This window comes from Balaenoptera borealis (assembly GCF_965194805.1).
Source record: "Balaenoptera borealis genome assembly, chromosome: 2".
NCBI lineage: Eukaryota > Metazoa > Chordata > Mammalia > Artiodactyla > Balaenopteridae > Balaenoptera > Balaenoptera borealis.
This window is the reverse complement of record NC_138867.1, coordinates 68,565,293-68,589,835: the sequence shown is the minus strand read 5'-3', so window position 1 is coordinate 68,589,835 and position 24,543 is coordinate 68,565,293. Positions and strand designations below refer to the sequence as shown.

General features: G+C 35.2%; 1 protein-coding gene across 2 annotated transcripts in view; it reads left to right on the top strand.

Moving 5' to 3' along the window:
• Positions 1 to 24,543, top strand: part of EDIL3 (EGF like repeats and discoidin domains 3) — a 431,990-nt gene that overhangs the window by 273,190 nt on the left and 134,257 nt on the right. For both annotated transcript variants that reach the window (XM_082377943.1, XM_082377944.1), the window contains one exon: positions 5,471 to 5,652. In XM_082377943.1, the coding sequence (XP_082234069.1) occupies positions 5,471 to 5,652 (182 nt within the window). The remainder of the gene's footprint in view (positions 1 to 5,470; positions 5,653 to 24,543) is intronic.

Here is a 24,543-nt window from a genome sequence, read left to right as displayed (position 1 = left end):
TGCGCTCCCTCTTCACTCAGCATATAAACAACTTCTAAAGGCTTCAGTATCTGTGTACTCTTGAGAGACTAAGTGGAATAATTTTTTAATTTAAAAATAAATTACACAAATAAAATGTTACAATGTTAGCTGTAATTTTTACTGTTTATTTACCTTTTATATTTATTTTAAGATTAATTTTCTGCCAAGAATGAGGCTTGCTGCTGGGTACTATGTGGGATATAATCCCTGTCTACAAAAGGGCTCCCCATTTTGTGGGACAGCAGATGTACACACATGGATGAGCCGTGGGGCAAGGAAGTTCTGGGTGTGGCCTCAGCTTAGAGGCAGGTTTTCAATTTTCAATCCTGTCCCTGCAGCCTGGTTGATGTGAGTCTAGCCCATAGGGTTCTGCATGGTAATAGCAGGTGGGACTAAAACAGTTCCCTTCAAATGCAATCCACCAGCAAGAATAATATTTGATAAAATTTTAAGGAAGGAATTAGATTCAAAGGTGTTAGTTGTGAGACATGGCCAATCCCTTAACTGGGAGCTACTATCTGCTATTTACTATCTGTCACCCTCGAAGATACTCCATTTCTCTCTTCCATTCTACATCTAATTAATACTAGCTCTGCTCAATTTTAACTTCTAAGTATGCTTTGAACTCTTCTTTTCCATTTCTCTTTCAGACCTGCATCATTTTTCACCTGGACCATGGTAGTAGCTTGCTATTTGGCCACAGTTTTGTCCCCTCTTAGGTCATTTATATTAAATGACAATATCACCATAGTTAGAATCCTTCAAAAGCTCCCCATCACTAATAGAATCAATTCTTCTCAGCAAAATAATCTAGGCTATCTCTGCTTCTCCATCCCATCGTTGACTATCCTCTGACCAGCCCGTCTTGGTCTAGTAATACTGATCTGCCTCTACTTCCCTAATCATACCAGGCTGTTTCCTATCTCTCTGTCTGCCCTCCCTTTCTTCTTCACTATATTAATCCCTACTGTATTCCAGGAAGTCTTTCCCTGAAGCCCAAACTGGCTTATAATTCCCTCTCCCATTCTCCCAGGGAATCCTGTGCATCCAACATCACAGCCTCTGCTCTGTTATATTAAAATGTTTCCTTCAGGAAACCAGTACCGTAAATCTAGTGCAGTAGCTGACTCCTGCTTCTCACTCAGAGATCAGATTTATGTCACCTCTCAGAAAGGCCACCTCTGATCATCTCATATTCCCACCTGGTTCACCCTTTTTTTTCTTTCACTTATCACTTTATGGTATTTCCTTGTTTATTTAAGTGTTTGTATATAGTTTGTCTCTCCACTAGAATGTGAACTCTGAGAGCTGAGACTTTTTCTGCCTTGCTCATCCCTGTATCTCCACTGCCTGGAAAAGTGCTTGGTATGTAGTAGGCCTTTAATGAATATGCATTTTTCAAAACTGAATTTAATGAATGGAGAATGGATGGATGGATGGATGGATGGATGGATATATTGATGAATAGATGGGCATGTAGTAAGAGGTCAATAAATTAGTCAAGACTGAATAAGCCTATCCATATTAGATAAGCAGTATATAGGCCAATAATGGTCGTAGGTCAATTTTTTAACACCTATAAAGGGACACAGACCACCATAATACCTCAATATTTACTTCTGTGACTCACTGCCACAGACTGTTTGTCTACTATTTTAAGGTATCCCAATTTGTAAAAGCTCTGTCATATCCTGAGTACCACTAGTAATATTCTACACGTTTCCTTCATGTTAATTTTCCTATCTTCTATCCTAGTATGTTTATGCACACATCCCCATATAAAAACACAGAAGAAAAAAAATTCAGAATCAACTTTTAAAGAATTACTGAACTCTTCACTCTATCAATTGACATTATTTTCTGTTTGTGCACAGAGCATTTGGCTTAAATTCCAGACTCATCTTTTATGAGTTTAACTTCCCTCCTCAAAGGTTTCCTCATTTATGAAATAGGTGTGATAATCTTTTTTCCTTGAAATATTATTTTGATTATGTGAGGAAACACATGTGGATGCATTTTTCAAACTTCAGAATGCTCATCTACTATTGTTTTTCAAGTATCATTTCATATCCTTCCCTCACTTATGGGTAGTGATAGCAGTGTATATCTCCATATTATCTTTCTTTTAAGCATCTTATTGTTTGCTGCTTCAGGTCAGTTAATCTTAGGTGTATAATCGTTTGCATTCTGAATTGCAACTCCTTCATTAGTTTTTATAACTGTTGCATTCAATAGGACATTGGGGAAGTGGATGGCACAGGCAAAAGGAAATTGGATTTTGAACCTTTTATTATGATGATATCCATTTGATTGTGGTCCAAATGATGAGTGAAGAAAAGCTGGTGTTGTGACAACTTTCCAGTGTGAAATAAAGTGCAAGAGTTGGATTTGCTTATTAGTTTGCTGTTTAGGAGGAAAAAAAAAGCCCCCAATATCAATATTCAGCACATATTTACTGAGCTCTTCTTGTGTACAAGCCAAGCCACTGTGAGCATCTAAGGATACAGCAGTGTAAGATCTGGTGCCTGCTCCACAGGAGCTAAAAGGCCAGGATCACCTCATCTCTAAAGAGAGAAATGCAAGTGGCCTTGTAGAACCAAGCTCATTATTCACAATTTATAGTCACAAAGGCAAAGCACTGTTTACCTTTCCTTACCTCACAGCTGGTGAATTAGGGGTCACCATGACCACAACTTTTAAAATGAGAAAAATTGAGGACCACTCAATTTTTAAGGAATTAAACTGATACCTCACAGACTCATGCTTTGGTCAAGAACCCCCCAGAGTCATGTTCCCTCTGCTGGGCTTTAGTGATCAACAACATAAAGTATAGTATGTAAGTGAATGTTACAAAACTTTATTTAAAAAAAAAAAAAATTGTGGAATTGAGGACTGAGGAAAGAAATATTCATCAGTTTGACATCACAACAATGAGATAGCTCATATGAAAATATTTTGTAAGCTGTGAAGCCCTATATAAATATAACATGCCAATATATTTTTTAAATTATATTTTATCTGAATGAATGACTATTGAGGGCATGACAAAGATTGGGAGCCTTATGGCAGAGTAAAAAATTGCAAATATATTTTTTAAATTGCTCATTGGTGTTTGGCCTATATGATAATGCAACAGTTCACAGCCACTGTGTTTGTTGATATAGTAGCTAATAAGGGGAGGTTGGTAGGTTGAGAGTGCTGACAAAGTAGACATACTGCATAGTGTAGTTTGAGGTCTAATTTTGTTTAAAATGGTTACAAATTCGGTGAAGATATCCAGTTCAGCATAACATCTTTAGAAGTAAACAACTAAATGGTACACAGTTCTTTCTAAGGCTAAGCAGTTTAATTAATCAAAGCTGGCTCTCTAACTCTGCCATGCCACTGACTGGCCTACAATAAATGGTCTCCCTGCCTGCTGCATTTTTCCATCCAAACATTGTACAAATCAAGGACAAGTATCCTTGAGACTCCTTTTAATGGCAATATTCTTAAAAAGCCAGGCTCCTGCAGTTGCTTAAAATCAAAGAGCATAATGAAAGTTTCTTAGTGCTTTTACGAAATCTGTAAAGATCTTGAAATTTGAAATGCAAAGCAAAGCAAGAGGCCAAAGACTCAACATTTGAGTTTTCAACGTTAATTTTTTAGGAATGCGGAAATCAGATTGTTATCGGTGGCTTCTAATACTGCTATTCTAAAAACGAATGGCTTCTTAATTTAATGACTTCAAAGTGATATAGTGCACCTCTATAAAGTGCTAAAGAGTGCTAAATACAATGCTTTAGAAAAGATCTTACTACCTAAATTTAACTTATCAAGTGAATGATTTGTCAACTGTCAATCACAGAGATGCAATTTTTGCTGTATTAATGTCATCTTTACTAATAACAACTGATTAAGATGATTACTTATCCACACATTTTCATTTTTATAAAAAGTGTTTAAAGGTTTTAAATTCATTGGGGAAATGTTAGTAAGTAATGTGCTTAGAACTACTTATTATCTGAGCTTGGAATAGAAAAAAGAAAACATGTTTACACTTAGTGAAAAAAATGGTTACCAGTGAGAAACATCTTTGTAACTTTTTAAAATATTATGGTCCAGTGGCAAAGTTCTTCCTTTCATATTTTCAATCTCAATCTGAGTGTAATCATTTAATTACTGATAATCATTAGACTTCAATAGTAATTAAAATCTAAAATATGCTTGGTAGCAATCACTGATCAAGTTGACTTATATACACTAACATTTAATAATAGCAGTACGCTCCTTTCATATTTTCAGGAATTCTAGTATGTATTATAGTGTATTTTATAATAGAATTATCATATTTGTTTTACAAATCTAATTTTGCAATAAGTTGAATGTAGTATATGAAATGTTAATGAAATTAAGAAAACTAGGTATTACTTTTCATTATATCATATTCCTTGTTCTGAATTTTCAAAACTGAATTCACAATAAATGTACTTTCTGGTGAAATTTTAGGGAATAATTAAGAAATTCGAATATATATGATATATAGTACATATATAATTTTTAGATTGATTTACCTTCATTTCTAATCTTAAAATCTAAACACATTTGGTATCTGAGAACATATTATTTGAGTATATTATGCTTTAATCTTAGTATTTAAAATTTTTATTAGGAAATTTATCTTGAATTTCCAAGTTGCAAATTTAAAGAACAATAAAAGAAAAAAGCTAAAATGTCTGTGCAGAATCCCAATTGGTAGAGTTGTGGATTTCGAAATGTAAATATTTTAATATCTTGATTTACTGAGTGGTATTTATACGACTCTATATAATGTCTGAGTGCTTACCTGCTTACTCTATAAAAATAATTTGTCTACATATTTCCTGTTACTTATAACATATCACAAGTTATTATTATAATAATTTTAAATGTTGACAGATTTAAACATTGCCCTTTTTGTGGAAGCATAACTGACAGTGGTTATAAAAATTTAACTTAAGAAATTTATAGAGGTGAGAAATGCTAAGTCAGTATGAAAATGATTTTGATACAAACCTCAGGTGTAGGCTAGTCAAGAAATAATGGATCAACAGATATTTATTAAGGAATTATGATTTGTGAGGCATACTAATGGGAATATAAAATATGAGAGAGACCTTTTAAGGACATTACACTTTTGTTAATGTGATCAGCAAAGGATAACAGTACATAATGCAGGATTGCAGTGCAGAATGGACGTGTCTGTTCAGGTGCCACCTTCAAAGCAAAGGAAGAAGAGCGTGGCATGAGGAGCAAGAATTATTTCCTTCATGTAGTGATCAGTAACAAATCCGTAAATTCCGAGGGGCTTGAATTGCATGATGGTCCACATTGAAATCACTTTAAAACGATCTCCCATCAAATCTAACAGCCATATTTTGATATGGATTATTTCTAATACATTCAATTTTTTTTCCTCATTTGTTCCCAGAATGCTCGGGCCCATTGGGAATTGAAGGTGGAATCATTTCAAATCAGCAAATCACAGCTTCATCTACCCACCGAGCTCTTTTTGGACTCCAGAAATGGTATCCCTACTATGCACGTCTTAATAAGAAGGGGCTTATAAATGCCTGGACAGCTGCAGAAAATGACAGATGGCCATGGATTCAGGTAACAGATGGGATGGAACAAGGTTATTGGCAAGGAATGACCAGAGTCATTTCACAAAGAAGATAGTGAGTGTCCAAAGTGTGACTTTTCTTCATGGTCACAGAGGAAAGGATGATTTAGCTAGAGTCCAAATGGGCTATAAACTCTGAAACTGTGGGAAACATGCACATTCCATTGGAAAGTGTGTTAAGAGGGTTAAAAATGTTAAAATTCTTGGGTTATAAATATGACAATCTTAAGGTACATATCAAAGAGGGAGGTTTTTACATACGCCATGTGTTCCTTAGTACTGTGTTAACATTTAGTAGCAACTTTTGATACTTCAAGAGTATAAAAATTATGTCTTTTCCTTCTCTGTCTTATTAGTAGTTCCATATGTGCAAATATAGAATATGCAATGGATTATGATAATACCTCAAAAGTCTTTAGCACCCTCTTTCAATAGCTGAGTGTGTTTCAATTCATACTCTATCATTTATTAGCATCAGTCAGCTATTTTTTTAAAACATGAGAAAACAATGACATACCAAGAGACTAAGTGATTTCCCGAAGATGTGATGGAGGGCAGTAATGCCTGCATCTTTTTTTTTTTTTTATTTTTTTGTTTTTGTTTTTGATTTGAATACTTTATTTTATTTTTTTGTAATTTTTATTGGGGTATAGTTGATTTACAATGTTGTCTTAGTTTCAGGTGTACAGAAAAATGAGTCTTTTATACATATACATATATCCACTCTTTTTTAGATTCTTTTCCCATATAGGCCATTACAGATTATTGAGTAGAGTTCCCTGTGCTATACAGTAGGTCCTTATTAGTTATCTATTTTATACATAGTAGTGTGTATGTGTCAATCCCAATCTTCCAATTTATCCCTCCCCCCTTTACCCCTTGGTAACCATAAGTTTATTTTCTACATCTGTAACTCTGTTTCTATTTTGTAGATAAGTTTATTTGTAGCCTTTATCTGTTATTTCTTCTTATCTTTTTTCTTATGTTACATTAGCTAGAAATTCCATATAAAGTTGAATGATAACAGTAATTATTGTGGGCATCTTATCTTGCTTATTACTTCAGTGGGATGCTTCTAAAGATTTATCATTAAGTATGATAGTTACTGTAGGTTTTTAATAGAAGTAACATCATTGCTAATTTTGTTAAGTTGTTAAATGTAAGGCTAGTATAGAACTTTTGAATGATAACATGTAATTTTTAAGTCACAAATGATATGTTATTTCTTTAAAAAATGTCATATTCGTTGTATTGAGCTCCTGTCACAGATATTGGACTACTTGAGGGCAGGAACTGATTCTTTTTTTTTTTTTTTTTTTTTTTTTAAACATCTTTATTGAAGTATAATTGCCTTACAATAGTGTGTTAGCTTCTGCTTTATAACAAAGTGAATCAGTTATACATATACAATATGTTCCCATTTCTCTTCCCTCTTGCATCTCCCTCCCTCCCACCCTCCCCATCCCACTCCTCTAGGTGGTCACAAAGCACCGAGCTGATCTCCCTGTGCTATGCGGCTGCTTCCCACTAGCTATCTATTTTACATTTGGTAGTGTATATATGTTCATGACACTCTCTTACCCTGTCACATCTCACCCCACCCCCTCCCCATATCCTCAAGTCCATTCTCTAGTAGGTCTGTGTCTTTATTCCCGTCTTGCCACTAGGTTCTTCATGGCCTTTTTTTTTTTTTTTTTTTTTTTCCCTTAGATTCCGTATATATGTGTTAGCATACTGTATTTGTTTTTCTCTTTCTGACTTACTTCACTCTGTATGACAGACTCTAACTCCATCCACCTCATTACAAATACCTCCATTTCATTTCTTTTTATGGCTGAGTAATATTCCATTGTATATATGTGCCACATCTTCTTTATCCATTCATCTGTCGATGGACATATAGGTTGCTTCCAGGTCCTGGCTATTGTAAATAGAGCTGCAATGAACATTGTGGTACATGACACTTTTTGACCTATGGTTTTCTCAGGGTATATGCCCAGTAGTGGGATTGCTGGGTCATATGGTAGTTCTATTTTTAGTTTTTTAAGGAACCTCCATACTGTTCTCCATAGTGGCTGTATCAATTTACATTCCCACCAACAGTGCAAGAGTGTTCCCTTTCCTCCACACCCTCTCCAGCATTTATTGTTTCTAGATTTTTTGATGATGGCCATTCTGACCGGTGTGAGATGATATCTCATTGTAGTTTTGATTTGCATTTCTCTAATGATTAATGATGTTGAGCATTCTTTCATGTGTCTTTTGGCCATCTGTATATCTTCTTTGGAGAAATGTCTATTTAGGTCTTCTGCCCATTTTTGGATTGGGTTGTTCGTTTTTTTGTTATTGAGCTGCATGAGCTGCTTGTAAATCTTGGAGATTAATCCTTTGTCAGTTGCTTCATTTGCAAATATTTTCTCCCATTCTAAGGGTTGTCTTTTGGTCTTGTTTATGGTTTCCTTTGCTGTAATGCCTGCATCTTACATTTTATCTACTTAAATACTTTTTGAGCCCTTAGCTGAAGTGAGACAGGAAACTACCTATTTGGAGACAGAAAAGGTAATCAAACCATGATTTCTGTGAAAGATTATACCTCTGTTGGTGGGGAGCATGTTAACAACATCTAACAAGTCATTGATGTGTGCTGAAGAGAGGGAAAATCCAGTATACCCTGGGGTCAGAGGAGGAAGTAATTAATTATCATGAGAAAGCCTCACTGGAAGATAGCTTTTAAGATAGCCCTTGGAAGATGGCTTTCAGTAGAGACCAGATATCAAGGGAACAGCATTATCCAAGATGCTAGGTGAGAATCCGGGCCACTCCATGTAGAAAATCATGACCTGTGTTTAGGTTGCTAGACGAATGAGTTCAAATTTAGTGTGCGAGTTCAGCACGCCGTAGGATTTATGAATACCAAAAGGTTTGGGCTTTATTCCATTGGAATAGGGAGTTATTACAGAATTTTGATTTGTTTAGGTAGCTGATCTGTTTTATCTGTTGACTACATAGTTTGAGTCCGAGGTAATTTTTAAGATAGGAATCCATGATGTGATGTTATAGCAGAAGATAGAGACTGCTTTATAGGCAGTTAATAGAAAGGGAAATTGATTTACGGCCAAGTAGTATGATCTCTGTAGTACTTTCAAAACAGGGCCAAAACCTCCTTCAGATATATCTTTGCTCAGATTTCTTATGAATTTTTACATATCCTGTATACATTTCTTTTATCTATATGGCTCCATGTGGTTGCCTGATATTCTTGTTTTGTTTTATGAATTTAATTTGCATGCATTTGCAGAAATTCCTTTTTAAGTTGCACATGATATTCTAATCTACAGCCACATGCACAAAGAAAATTCCAGAGAGTGGAAATGGCACCTTTGTACAGTTTTGATCATAGACTAATGAAGTTCCAGTTAAGTTCTAAATAAACACAAAACAACAAAAAATGCTTGTATTCTGTGTGCTAAAAATCATTCCAGAGACCATTCTTTAAGTTGACCTTATGAAATGTATTTATAGGATTGAGGTCATGATAAAACTTTAGAAATTATGATTCATAGCAGAAATTGTAGAGCAATTGAGAGATAATGTCACAAGTTTGAATCAGGGTTTCTATAGACAAATTGTTTGTGAGCGTCAGTGATTTCCTATTTCAGTAAACCATAAATAACACACTTAGGCAGTTTTTTTCTCTGAGAAACACCTTATGATTGTTTTATGTCCTGATTTTTCATTTATTTTGTCACGGTTTATTGCCTACTTAACACTGCAGAAGTCTTGCAGAGTGTGAATGAATTTTAAATTTTCTTTATACCAGTGATTATAGGTAGAAATAACCTCAGTGAAACAGGATAGTGGTAGACTCTTAGAGGAACTTAGATTAAATATAACTTTATCAACCTAGGTAGAATAATTAAATACTTCTTTTAAGGGCAGTCTTTTACTATTATTACTATGGTTATTATTATTTTTCTTTTGGTGTGAAGATGATAATGAACTCTTAGAGAAAAACAAGTAAAAGTAAAATAAAAGGGTTTATATTAGATGAGGAAATCTTGCATATGATGAGAGGAAAACTGAAAACTCACCATTGTTATTCAATACATACTTCATGATTGTGTTCAGAGTATTATGTTATTATATTCTCTAATAACATCTTATTTTCTAAGTTATTTTTCTAAAAAGAAAACGTGTATCCCTTTCTTAAAGGAAAACCGTGTCTAGGAGGCTCTGGGAAGTCTAATTATGTACCAAATATTCTTTGTTTGAGCATTAGTAATTTCCCTTGTCATTTAATTCTTTTATTTATATTCAGTCCTTCAAATGAAACATTTGAGTACTTTACTTAAACTCACTTATAATGAGCACAGTATTCCCCTAATCTTTCAGGTGTATGAGACACATGCCCTAATTAGTATTCAATTTCATTTTCTTCCTTGTCTTGATGAAATGAAAATTGAAATGGCCATTTTTAAATTTACACACTCAGCATACAATTATGGATAGTACCACAATATTCGTAATTGGTTCTGAATTTAAGGGGTTAGTGCAGTAAATTCAGTTAAACAAAAAGCTTTTTTTTTCTATTTTTTTTTCAAGTTTTTCTGACCTTTATTTCCTCACCCAGATTTTTTTCCATGTAATAAATAACCACCACCTTCAACACTAACTGGGTCATTAGCACCCTGGAATATCAATTTCCCTTTTGACTGATATGTCAGAAATAACAACTTTGCACAATTATGGAAATATGCCTTGTAATATATAAAAATTAAAAGCTTATCTAAACCTTCTGGGAACTTTGCTCACTGAATCAGATCAGCCAGGATGATTATTTATTATTTATTTTAAAAGATAAATATTTTCTACTCCTGTTATTTTTCTCTTCTTTTTTTTATAGCTACATGTAGTTTTCATTTATTGTTTGTTATTTTTTTCTTTTAATTTCCAAGGTGATTTTGTTTGTATATGTTCTTTCTGGGATGCATATACATTGGATTTCCAGGCATTTATTTATTCATCTGTTCGACAAACATTTACTAAATGAGTGTCTACCCTGTGGTCTGTTCTCTATTGGGCACTAGAAAAAAGATAGTATTTGCCTTTGCAATGCTTTCAATCTAGGATATAGAAAAGTAAGTAAACATAATAGTATAACATGTGTAGCCTGGTCTTACATCATCTGCTAACCATTCTATTTGAACCAAAATATTTTATTATATCCAAACAGTCTATTTTTAATAGAGCTTTTGTTAAACTAAAAACTAGTTTGGCATATTTATAGAATATGAAAGGAGAGAAATTCCCATTACACTATGTATTACATAGCTATATTATTATATGCTGATCTATTTGATGGGTATATTAAGGCAAAGCCATAATTTTCCTTTGAAAGTTAATTTACCAGTAGTTGTTTCAGTGCTAGTATTTTATCACAGAAAAATAGATCTTGATCTATTTTAAATAATTCATTACCCTTTTGGAAAATGTGAATATGGACTTAATATGTTCCTTTTCTATTTCCCACAGAGTTTAGTGGGCGGGGGGTGGGGGGGTAGTAGTTATTTCTCAAACTTTAATGTGCCCAGGAATCACGTAGGTCACTGGATAAAAATTAAAACTTCTGGATTGTCCCACAGACCTATTTACTGCAGGTCATCCTCAGACTACACTGTAAAAACAGGGCTCATCAGCTCATAAAGCCTGGTTTTGTACTGCCTGAGATACATTAAAAATAAATAAAATGCAAAAAACACTTTTGCTTGATGATCTGAGCACTTAGTTGTTGGAACTGCAAGTAGTGATAACTGCATGGGTGGAAGGAGAGGAAACAACAGTGAAGAAAAATGAGGAAGAATAGTAGGAATTATGTGACCCACAAAAAGTCTGTAAACTAGAAGGAGGCAAAACCATGTTGTATATCCTAGTCAGAAATGCGTCCCCCCTTTAGCAGCAATTCCTAAGTAGTCATTATTCATTAGTCATAAAGTTTTTAAGTATTTTCAACAGTTAGTGTTCTTAAATGGCTATTAGATTCTTCTTTGTTAGAAAAGTTTAAACACCCAAAAGCAAGACCATCTGACTTCTGCATTTTAAACAAAATAATAGTTAGTGTAGAATACATGGACCCAAAAGAGAGCTATGTGAGCACAAGTTATGTTACAATTTCACATTTCTGGAATATAAATTCCATATCTGGTGGATTTTTTTAAACTTTGTGAACTAGGTATTTAAAATGCTGCAAAAATAGAGTAATCATGTATTTCATTTCAAAAGCCTATATATAATATGTTTGAAGACTTTTGGTACTTATAGGCACCTGGAGCTCCTTGAAACACAAAAACCGTTTTTAAAATCATAAAATTAAACAGTTGATTTTTTTTTTTCCAGGTTGTTTTCTAGTTACAGAACCTGAATTGCACAGAATCAAATCTGTCTTTACTACATCTTCATTCAAGTAGAATATGTTTTAGCCTGTTTTTTTCCTGAGAAAAGCTACATTCTCAGATACACTCCCATTCATACTAAACATCTCTCTAAGGTTAATTACATCTAGACATTAATATATTGCTTCTAATCATCTTTGTTTAAAATAGTAATCTTGTATGGAAAATTACTATTTTCCTTAAAGTTGTTTATTAGAAATGAGGTTCCACACATAGTTGTGTATGCTTTTAAAAAACGTTACTTTTTAATGTTTAAAAACAAAAAGGCACTTAGCATTAAGTAAAAATGACATGATGCATCTTTACTGAAATATATTATATTGGTATAATATATTTATCAATATACTTATTGATAAATAAATATATTGATAATAAATATATTATCAATATATAATATTGACGATAAACATAGTTAGTCTCTAATTATTTGGTCATTTACCACATTTATACTAATACTATGCATATTGCTTGCTTATTTGCTTTAATGGATGTGTTTTGGATCTTAACTCCAGATTCTCTGAGCTATGGAATAGATGACTAACCAGAGAGCAATTGTTCTCTAATACAAAAGAAGCTGCATTGGGAATCTCTTCTCTTTCCTCTAAGCTGCTTCCTCTCTTTCAGCACCCAAGACCTCATTGACCTGGATTTCTTGCTGCTGCTCAACTTCACCTGGCTGTTTGCTGCTGTTGTGGTTAGGCACATACACTTCATGGTTTTTCTATTGACCATCTACCAACCTTCTTTAGATTCAGCTCCTTTATTGCCTTTTCTATAAAGTGATTCCTGAAATTCCTGCTTTTTATCTCCAAAGCCATAAGTGACTACACTGTCCTTTTTTCCCACTCTGACAACTATATATTTCAATCATAGCAGCTAATATACTTAACATAAAAGGGTCTTTGTTTACCTTTCTCCTATATCACTTGAGAGTTAGTATTACACCTGATTTAAGTCTATTTCCATAGCACCTTGAATTAAAAAAAAAAAAAACTGTGTTGGATAGATACAGATAATTGATAGAAGAAAAGAGACTACTGAACAAAATAGATGGGAGAGAAATAGTGGTTGTTTTCACATGGTAATCATACTGCACTGAGTGGTACTGAGAATGGCCAAACAACTTAGCTCATCTCTATGTTCAGCTGTTATATACTTACATGTGAATTGTGCCCTCTAAGCATGATCCCATTGGTGCCATATGTGCTACATCTCTCCACAATATAAGGAATTCCTCACGCATCTGGGCAGCAGAGGAATCAAGCTTTCTGTAATTCCAGTGGCCCATACTTTCCTCCGTACCCACTGCAAACCACTTTTATATGCAACATTAGATGAGCATGGGTAATATTTGTAAGGTGTTTGCCAGGAAGTCTGCTAATTAAACCCTGAGTGCCAAACACCAAAATTTTCATCTTCTCCTATCCTGGTTATGTTTTGTTCCAGAAATGTTAAAGAAAAAATGTCTATTTTAACTTCTTGCAAAATTTTTATAAGTTTGTTATTATAACCACACCACCAGAGTTTGAAACTTTAGACATTACTGTTGTTAAAATAATCATATTATTTTAGTGTCTCTCTTAGTCTCTCTCTAAGATTAATTTACCATAGAAAAACATTTAAAGTACTAGTATTTCCCAGGCTTATGCTATGTCATTTTTGCCCTTACAGAAATGTCAAAAAAAACCCCAACTAAATGTATTACTATTATTCATAAAATATAGAATATGAAGAGTTACAGGGAGTTGTTTTAACGCAATTTTTAGCATCTATTAAACTGTTAGTAGATAATTCAGTAAAACACTCATCTATAAAAGACTTTTTCATTATACGTACTTGCTATACATTTTGGCCGTGAGAAAAACATTTCCAACTTATCTTCTGTATTTACAAAGGTTGAGATTTTAAATGTCTTGTGGTTCGTTTAGTTCCCAATGTCTCATGAATATTACGAGTGATTTTTTTTTTTTTTTTTTTTTTTTTTTTTAGTTTATGATACTGGTAGATTGAAATAGAGATTATCTGAATTGATTGAAAATAACTCTCTGTCATGGAAAAAACAAAACGTTTAAAGTTTAATATCTCTGGTTTTCCAATCTACCTTGATCACCTTCATGGCAAACTTATTCTGGTTCCCTCTTCAAATCTCTTCACGTGACCATCTGGGCAGCCTCTGGGCTATATATCCCAATTTCTGGCACTTAGGACTAAAGGAGACAGAACCCTAAGTTCCTATCATCTTTCAGAGTTTCTAGTAACTTTTCTCCGATGTTACCAAACGCACTCGTGAACGTGAGTCTGCCGTGCCTGTGGATCCAGCTTCAATCCGAGGTGTTAACCGTGCTTATGAGACCTGCCCATGGGAGATTTTGCTTATGAGTCCGCGTCAGCTACTGCCTCCAATGCAGCAGTTCGTTCTGAAAGGGCTGCAGCAGCACCTCCTGCAAGGGCAGAGGAGGGCTACTGGCAGCCTGTGCTGAGTCCTCAGGCGGGGTAGAAAGGCCGAGAAGCAAGGGGAAAAGTGAGAGTCTGAGCTAAAGGTGTGATTGTCTCTTTATGTTTATCGTCTGGGAACTAGTGGGATTACTATTTGGACTGAGCTGAAGGAAACCCTTATTTCCACTGTAGACACTGAACAAATTTATTCTGCCCTAAGGCCTCACTGAAAACCTCCTTGTGTTGAAAATGTGACCAAGTACCAAGCCACTTGGCCTGATTCTGAAAGCTTTAGTTTTTTGAGACAGTAATTAACTTGAAACCATTTCAATTTGGGGGATTCGGTTGTTGTTTAAAACTAACTGAATGTGGTTAGATGTAAGTGCAGAAAAAGTTACTCTAGTCACTTATACTTTGGATCCAGCTGAGTCTCATTATCCATACTATTATGTATTAGCTTGAAAATCATCTAACAGCACTATATGCTCTTTCAACTACCTGGTGTATATTGAATCCATAATTCCATGTAATTGGTATTGTTCTTATACCCATTAGTCAGATAGGGACATTTAGGCACGGAACGATAAATTGTCCAAATTGACTCATCTAGTAAATTGCATAGTTGGGATGTAAACACAGACAGCTTGTGTGAGAGGCCAGCGCTAAGCTATTCCTAACCTCTGTACTGTCCTTACTTTGAAAGCACTTGGAAGCGCCCTTTTATTTATTTATTTATTTATTTTTTGGAGGTACGGGGTGGGCACTGGTAGTGGGTATGGGGGGAGTCTTGGATTTTCTTAAAGCTTTATAAAGTAGCTATTGTATTTTATAAAATTTATATCTGCCCATAAGTAAGCAGTGCACCTCTAGGCTGGGGCAGTAGTTCTCAAATGTCAACTACATAAAAATTACCTGGAGAGCTTTTTAAATATGGTCCCCATCCTTAGAGTTCCTGGATTAATAGGTCAGAGTTGGAACCCAGGGGACTACATAATAAGCAGACACCTCAGGTGGATTGTGGTAGCGGTGATTCTTAGGAAAAAAAGTAGTAATCGCTACCCTGATGGAGCTCACAGTCTAGCAAGAGAGATATACTTCTCCTTGAATGTGCCCCTTTCACTACTAGAAGCAACTTAATTAAATAAAGATGTTGGAGAATAGTATATTGTTCTTCCAAATGAGACATCAGTGTGGGATATTTTAAAATAATGGATGGCATCAAGACATCACAAATCTAAGACCTAACTACTTAAGCTGCTTTGGTGATATTTTATTATTAACCTGCCTGTATGAGTTGTCTGCCTTAAGTGGAATCCCCATTCCTCCATGAACTGGAAATAGTAATGCTTAATTGTTTTCAAAGGATTTTTGCCTATGACGTGAGACCTTCAATAATTAAGTCATAATTAAATAGTAAAAGGGTCGTAAAATATCCACATCTCTGGAAGACCAGGCTTTAAATGTTTTATTTTCAAATCCTCAGCTGGGTCTTAGGAGTATTTAAGGAAGAATTACTTATTTTCTATGCAACCAGAGTATAAGGAAAACATCAAAAAGCCATTTACATTTTAATTATTAAAGGTGAATTTAGTATAGTCACCATTTTTGAGGATGACATTGAAGAGCTTATTCCAGACGGAAGGAACAGGATGAACAAAGTCACAAAGGAGATGGAGGGAACTCAAGGTACCACAGGGACTGGTTTATTATACTGAAAATTTGGGTACATGTCGGCGGGGGTGGGGGGCGGGAGGGTGCGGAATAAGAGGATAAGGGTCTACAAAGGTAAGGAGACATCAGAAGGTGAAATACATCAATACTGGATGAAGGTGGCACTTGATGGTTATTGAAGAGTTTTCAGCAGGTTATTAATACTGTCAGAACTAGAGTTTAGGAAGGTGGCATGTCAGTGGTGTGGTGCGTGTTATGTGTACACAACACAAAGCCTAGTGCTAACGAGGCTTTTAGTAAAATTTTATTGAATAAATGCTGTGTTTAACGCAGAGGTGAGTCTAGGAGCAGGCACACCAGTTGAGAGGCTTTTATGGCTAACTGCCCAGAGGAGGACCTGAATGAGACTGGCAGCTGTTGAAATAAAAATAAAAGATCAAACTGTAAGAGGGTTTGAGGGTGCATCACTGACAACTGATTCAACTGTGTGTTATGGGAGGGGAGGGAGGAAAAAAGTAAGAAAAATTAAATTCCAGGGTTTTGAGCCTGAGCATGATTTTGGTACCATTAACAGAAATGTAGAAATCAGGAAAAGGAGTTGGTCTGCTTGGAAAATGATGCGTATATTTTGGGCCTCGGTGATTTACCTAGAGAAAATAATATCCAGCATAAAGCTGGAAAAGTGAGTTTGTTCTGTATAGAAAGTAGAAGTGGATCAAGTGGACACCACCGCCAAGTGACACGCTTCCTTATTACCACTGGTCACTTTGAGTCACAAGGCCATGCCTGTCCACAGAGTTGAAGTAGATTTTTGAGGGGACAGATGAGAACTCTAAAATAGAGTATCCTCCCACAGAGGTAAAAGTCTCTCTCTCTTCTATTTCCATTTTCATCAAAACAGTGTATAAGACCATAGCTTACCTGGGAGCACCATTGCACAGGACCCTTTGGAAGAAAAGAGCTGAACTTTGAGCTTGGGGATAAGTGTATTCATTCTACACATTAACGCCTTTTTCAGGACATTTCATTTCTGTACTATATGTTGGTTACATTTTCTCCATGTATTTGTTTTTAATGTTGTTATTGCTGTGGCTGCTGCTTTTTTCCCCAAAATTGATATATTTAATTAGAATAGTAGCTGTTTCAACTTAACATGTGTGTACTTAGTGTAGATTGTTTTATTTTGTTGTTATTTTGGTCCTTGAAAAAAGATCTCCTTTTTTTTTTTTCCCACAAATGGGCTCTCAGATTTTTGCTTGTATTATGTGTTTAATGCTACTTTAAGTTTGAAGTATTCTTCTCTGAGTTGATAATAACAGGCTATATTTTCATTTTTCAGATTAAAAAGAAAGCTATGTTAAACTCAGGTCTCCTTAGTTACTATCATTAGCACTGCTATGAGAGTGAGTGCTGAGTTTCAAAAGCAGATGTAAATGTTTCTTAGTTTTCCTAGCAGGAACCCAACCTAAGCCAGTATTTTTTTTTTTTTAATTTTTAAAATTTTTATTTTATACTGGAGTATAGTTGATTAACAGTGTTGTATAGACTTATTTTTTAGAGCAGTTTTAGGTTCAGAGCAAAACTGAGAGGAAGGTACAGAGATTTCCCATATATCCCCTGCCCCCAGACATCCCCTATTATCAGTGTCCCCCACCAGAGTCATACATTTGCTACAGTTGATGAAACAACCTTGACACATCATTATCACCCAAAGATCATAGTTTCCATTAGGATTCAATCTTGATATTGTATGGTCTGGACAAACATATAATGACATGTATCCACCATTATAGTTTCATACAGAGTAGTTTCATTGACCTAAAAATCCCCTGTGCTCCACCTATTCATCTCTCCTTCCCTCTCCCAAATCCCTGTATTTTTACATATTGGTAGCTTTCAAGAAGTTCTTTCAAGTGATTATCTTGTAAAACAAAACAACAAATAGGACATTTTGATATTGCCAATGGATCTTAGCTTTTCTTTTCTTAGGAGCATTAACCCAGATTTGGAAAGATGTATGTAAATGTTGAAAGAAGAGTACATTACAGATTTTTTAGAATGTTTTCCTTAGTTTCGAATCTGCTGTAGATGAATCAGTATTTATTTAGCAGCTCCTATTTGCAAGAAACTATTTGGGCAATAGACACGTTTTCTGAGCCTATGTGGAGCTTATTTAAGTAAAGAAAACATTTTAGATGACCTTATGCAAAAAATTCTTACTTCATTGTGTGGACATTTGAGAGGGGAAAAAAAAGCTGTTTGATTTAATTCAATGAATAATTGAACTCAACGAAGTGCTCTGGGAAGTCTGGAGAATTTATTCTGAGTTCAAGCCACATGGGACTTCTTGAAGGGTATTCCCTTCTACTTCCCAGACTTGGCAAAAACATCTTCCAAAGTGACCTCCAACTCCCTTTTAATTAATAAATTCATTCATTCATTCATTCATTCATTCAGTGTATTCACTGAGCATTTCCCATGTGCCAATTTCTCTTCTAGAGGCAAGTTTATCAAGGAAGCTTTCCCTGACTCAACTCTTCACCCTAGACTAGATACAGTTCTCATAATATATGTTCTTACAACTTCTTATTCTTTTTTGCTTGTTGCTTATAATTAAAGACTATATAGGAGATTATTTTATTAAGTAAGCTGCATGAGGGTACGGGACTGTCTGTTGTCTCACTTTGTATTCTCACCAATCCCAGTGACTAAACCTTTAATAAATAAGAAAAAATGCTATCATAATTGGTATCCCCAAGACCTAGAACAATTTTTCTTTGCTCAGTATTTATTAAGTGAATTAATAAATAGTGTGAAGATAAGCCACATTACCTATAAATCTAACACAAGTAAAACACATTTGCATAAGCAGTTATATTCTATAGTAAAGCAATATGGTGTTCAAGATCAGTGGTTCTGGATTCAACTGGCCACTGTCACTTTGGATAAAATTACTTAACCACTCTAAGATACAACTTCTTTATATTTAAAGTGGTAACAAAAATAGAGTGGCTTTTTAAGATTGTTGTGAATATTATATAATGGATGTTGTCACACATTGACCATATAGCAAGTGATTAATAAATGTACATTCTCACTCATTTAACAAATATTTATTGAGAGTTGTAGCCAAGACTTTTAACTGTCTCCCAACATCCTTTTCGCCTATTTCCATAGCAAGAGGATTACTAGCTAATAAGCATAGCTACCTTAGGTCTAGAGTTACCTCAGAATATAGTCTTATTCTGTATAAGATTATATATCTTATTTAGTGTAATATTCTGTATATTCTATATAAAAATAGTCTTTTAGGCTGTATTTCCCAACCTCCATTTCCACTAGGTGTAGCCTTGTGATTCACAAATGGCCCAAGGCATATAAGCAAAATCATCACAGTGTGGTTTCTGTGAATCTTCCTTGAGAGGTTGCACCCACATGCCCTTTTCTCCCCTCTTATCCCTTTCTTCATCCTGCTGCCAGAAACTCAGATGCCACCCTCTTGGACCATGAGATCAGGGTTTCATACAGTGGCAACAAGATAGAAGGCAGCTGGGGCCCTGCTATATCAGCCCCTTCTGCCTAGTCACATGTTTACACAAGGGAGAAGCCAAATTCTTTCTTATTTAAGCCACTGTTAATTTGGGCTTTTGTCACTCACATCTGAACTGAATCTTACCTAATATGATTCTGAAAATAGCATGTTCAATATTAGATCCAAGGCCAAATGTATTAGTGTCATAATAATAATTTTTAAGTGTTACATGTAAGTGCAAAGGAAGCTATTTAAAAGGAGACTTAAAGAGCAGATAAGCTTTCAGACTGCTCCAATAGATGAAAGGGGCCTTCCAGATAGACAGACATAACAACAGAAGAATTACCTTTTTGTCCAGCCTCGCCAGACCCTCATTAGCTTAGGGAGTGCTCCACCCCCTGGGCTATCTCTCTTGCTCTCCTCTCGGTCTGAGATGACCATTCAATCCTGGCATGTGACCTTGGGGAGGCAACTTGACCTTTTGGGCTATCTCTCTTGCTCTCCTCTGGGTCTGAGATGACCATTCAATCCTGGCATGTGACCTTGGGGAGGCAACTTGACCTTTCTAGACCTAGTTTTCTGTTTCCAGTCACTATTAATTGATATTTTCTCTTTATGTCCGTAACAACCCATTTGTCCCTTTATCATTTGTAATATTCTGCTTCGAATTACAGTTAATTGTGTGTTTTTTCCTCTTTAGATTACATGTGCAAAGATCTTTTCTGTCTTTCCATTTCCCACTGTCTCTATCATCATGTTTGTACATTATAGACATGTGGGACAAATTAAATCCATTAAATAATCAGAAGTGCAGCTGAAAATGTAAGTTGCAGTGACATGGTAGGAATTAGTGCATGCAGAGTGAAAGATGTGCATGTTTTAATTTGGTGGTGGGGAGGCGAACCACTGAAGGTTTGCAAACGAAGAAGTGATCTAAGACTGGAGAAAATCTACAGTTCAAGCTACCAAAAAAAAAAAAAAGTCAAGTGTAATGTAGTTTGCCTTATTTTGAATGTCCTAATAACATGATTATAGTATTTTGTCATCAGAAATTTTACGTCACTTTTAAAATCATATGAATCTTAAAATAATGGGTCGTAAAATGAACTGTAAAGCTAGAGTTATGGATGTAATTTTTATAGGGATAAATCTGGTCAGTGGTTAGTATGTGTGGTTCTTGCCCATTAAAAAATAACTTGTTTTCAAAATTCCAGTCACACTCTAATGAATTTACAAAAATTAAAAAATGATATTTTCCCATTTAAAAATAATTAATTCAAGGTTTCAAAAATGTTAGATCAAATTGTATTATAGTATTTAGTTAGAGGAAGTGGAACAAAAGTTTACGAACAATACAGTCATTACATTTTTTAAAGATTGTCTAATTGCCAACATCTGTTCAGCAAAATTATTATTTTAAAATAATGAGATGTATTCTATTTTCTTCCTCCTAAATTTGAAATATTTTAATGTTTTGCTACGCAGATTTTTTTGGTAGTGGTGAAACTGTGTTTCTTTGAAAACATGTAAAAGTATTATCTTTCTACCTTATCAAGGAGTCCATGTTGGACAAGAGTGCTGTGTGGGGAGTAGAGTTTTTTCTGTGCTTACCTTTGCCCTTTGTGTATTCTTCTCCTTACTTCTAAGGAAGCATAGATGACCAAAGTTCCCCCTTCATCTTCCCATCTTGGCCCATATGGGAGACCAGAATTATACAATTTATTTCTTAGGGTTAATATAAAGAGCAAAGAAATAGTGTAATATGTATAAAAACACTTTGAAAAGTAAAAGTTAAAGAAATGGAGTCTAATATGCCTTATCAGTGTGAATTAAAGAATCATTTTCTTCTTTTTGTTGTTTTCCTACATTTGTAAAGGAGAAATTCAACTTTCCTCTTTCCTGGAAAGAATGGTACTGATAGCAATCAATCAAAGAATCCCTAAAGATGCTAGGCACCTAAGGGTCAACATCACCTTTAATACTCAGAAGACCCTGTGAGTTAGACAGCATCTCATTACCATTGTACAGATGAAGAAATTCTGGTTCAGGAAGGTTAAGAACCTTGCCCAAGGCCATGTTAGGAAGTACAGTGGCACCACCAGGTTTCCAGCATGGGTTTTCAGAAGACAAACATTTTAAGTAGAGTGATCTTCTCCCACCCTAAAGAAACAGAATTTCTGTTGTTCCTTCTAATATCCCTTGGTGGAGGCAAGCAATTTTGGGTCTTAGTGGTTCTTACCACTGATCATCACCTAGGAAGGAGGGGTCTGTATGCACATCTTAAAGACATGCAGTACAGGACTTCCGATTGCAGGCTTTTGCTTCTCTTTGTTTCTCATCTTTCCAGTGTTCCCATAGCACCATCATTCTCCCAACACCTAATAAGAAGTCCCAGACTCAACAAGGCCAGTCCCAGATGTTTGTTTGTTGTGAAAAACTCTGACTTCAAATTTCAGGATTTATTTGCTCATAAAGGGATTCAAAATGTTCAAACAGCTTAGAGCATTTTACCTTCCGTATTTTAGTTAAAAATAATTAGATATTTAAGTGGAGTACCCATACTTTCCATAGAAATACAATGCAAATTATGAATTAATCCTTACCATAGAAGTGTATAAGCAGGTAGAAGGATTAAAAGATATTACTTGCCCCTTCCAGGGAGACTTCGTTATAGACTGCAATGAACCTTTTGTATCAGGCAGCACTTTAAGAGACGATGGAATATGCCAGTGTGTGTCCGATTTTGGAGTCATATTAAACACTTACTTTCAGCATGTCTGAAATTGGATAACCTGGTTAGCTCAGGTAATAACATTCCTAGCGGCTACCGTTAGGTCTAGAGTAACAATTTAATAATAAGGAAAAATAACCAAGCACTATTTGGTTTGTCTTTTTAAACAGAGTTTTTGAATCATGAAGTTAAGTTCTCAAAAAAAGCCATGAAATGTTGTCTGTTTGGTTATTGTTCAGAATATTTGCTGATATATTCCAATGTGACAATGAAATTTAATTTCTAAAACTGTTTAATTTTATTTTTGAAACACAGATGGAAGAGCGTACTTATTTAGATTAAAATAAAGCCAGAAGTACACAAAGACTATAGAACACTAACTTATTTCTTGGTAATGGCTGCTGCATCTGTGCCCCAGAGGTTTCCACTCCTTCTGTTTAGTCCTCTGATTTCTCTTTTTGGTTAATTCATTCATATTGCTCAATGCTAGAAAATAATATCCTAGAAAATGTGCCACTTCGTTTGCTAGAGCATATGTTTGCTTAGACTTTTTCCTTCAGTACATAAAAATGAAGAGTATCATAGTATTCTGCTTCCCAGAAGTACCTTTTAAGTTTTTATTATGTGAATTTTGTTTCTGTCTTGATGTTTAATTGATCCCATGTCAGCATTTTAAATTTCAGGGCACTTACTGCCACTACCGATAATATCTTCATGAAGGGAAAGGTATAGAGTGTTCTCATAGCAAAACTTGGAAACTGTTCTGTTGGCAATGTTGTCGTTTGTGTACTACAAGCAACACGCTGAAATAAGAAAAATTAGAGAACACAGGGGATAATGCATTCTTCTCTACCTGCCAACCCTTCATTGTCCTGGTTAGGGATATGAACATCAGGGAATTCTCAGGTTTGGCTAAGACTATGCTTAAAGTAATTGAAGATCCAGTTATTTTTCTTTTCCTATTCCCTCAGTACTGTCCTCAGTCACGTTCACTTTGAAGGCCACTCAGCGAGGTGGTTGAAGTGGAGGAGAGCATTCATGTGGACCTTAAAGTGAAATTCCTCCCCCTCGTTCCTGAGCCAGCTATTAGAAGTAATGCACCTCCCCTAACATCAGCCTTAAAGTTTTTTTTAATAGATAGACTTTAAAAAAATTTTCAACATGCTAATTTATCCCCCCTCTCTCACTCCTCCCCCCTCTCCCTTTTCTTGGTGGAGCAGGTGATTGCCCTCTTCACATCCGCCTAAGAGCTATTGCTGTTGACATTGGCCACCTATAGGAACTTAAGCAAGTCCAGTCTCTGGCCCACAGCCTCCCTCTTTCCTCTCCCCTTCATGGCGCATCCACTGCTCATGTGCTTGTGCATCAAGGATTTTTTTTTTCCTTTTTGGTATCACCTCAGGCTTCTTTAAAAATATATAGATTAGCAAAGTGACCTTATTTTTATTATTTCTAATGTATCTTTATTGAGGTTAATGTTCCTACTCATGTAATGTCAGCATTTTCTTTTTTAATTCCTCTTGTTTCTTCCCCATCTTCTATCTTCTCTTTGAAGTTTCTGTTTTTCTCCTTCCTTCCTTCCATCTTTTTACTGAATCTATTCAAATTACCAGGCTTTTTACAGACAATGACTCCTTTAATTCTTGCCCTAGCCATATAAAGTAACCAAGAAAAAGACAAGAAAAATCTAAATTTCAGAGCACAAGAATTAAAATCCCTACCTCAGACCATGAAACTTTATTTATGAGGGTTCTGGACTACCACTACCTTCATATATACTATTACATGAAACTTAATATACAGATTGAAGTCTTTAAACAAAATAGCCACAGTTCAGTTCATTCCTGAATATAACTACTGGAGGATATGAAGAAACTCTAGCCACAGCAAGTACCAAGAAGGGGGAGAAGAGTGAAATATACTGAAAGCTCTTCAGAAATAGGGGGAAATTCAGAGGAAACTGTTATGCCAGGACTCGTGGAACAGCTAACAGGTTACACCCATGATGGTGTGTGTATTCCTTCTGTTGCATGCTATTTACTGAATGAGATGTTTCACTTTG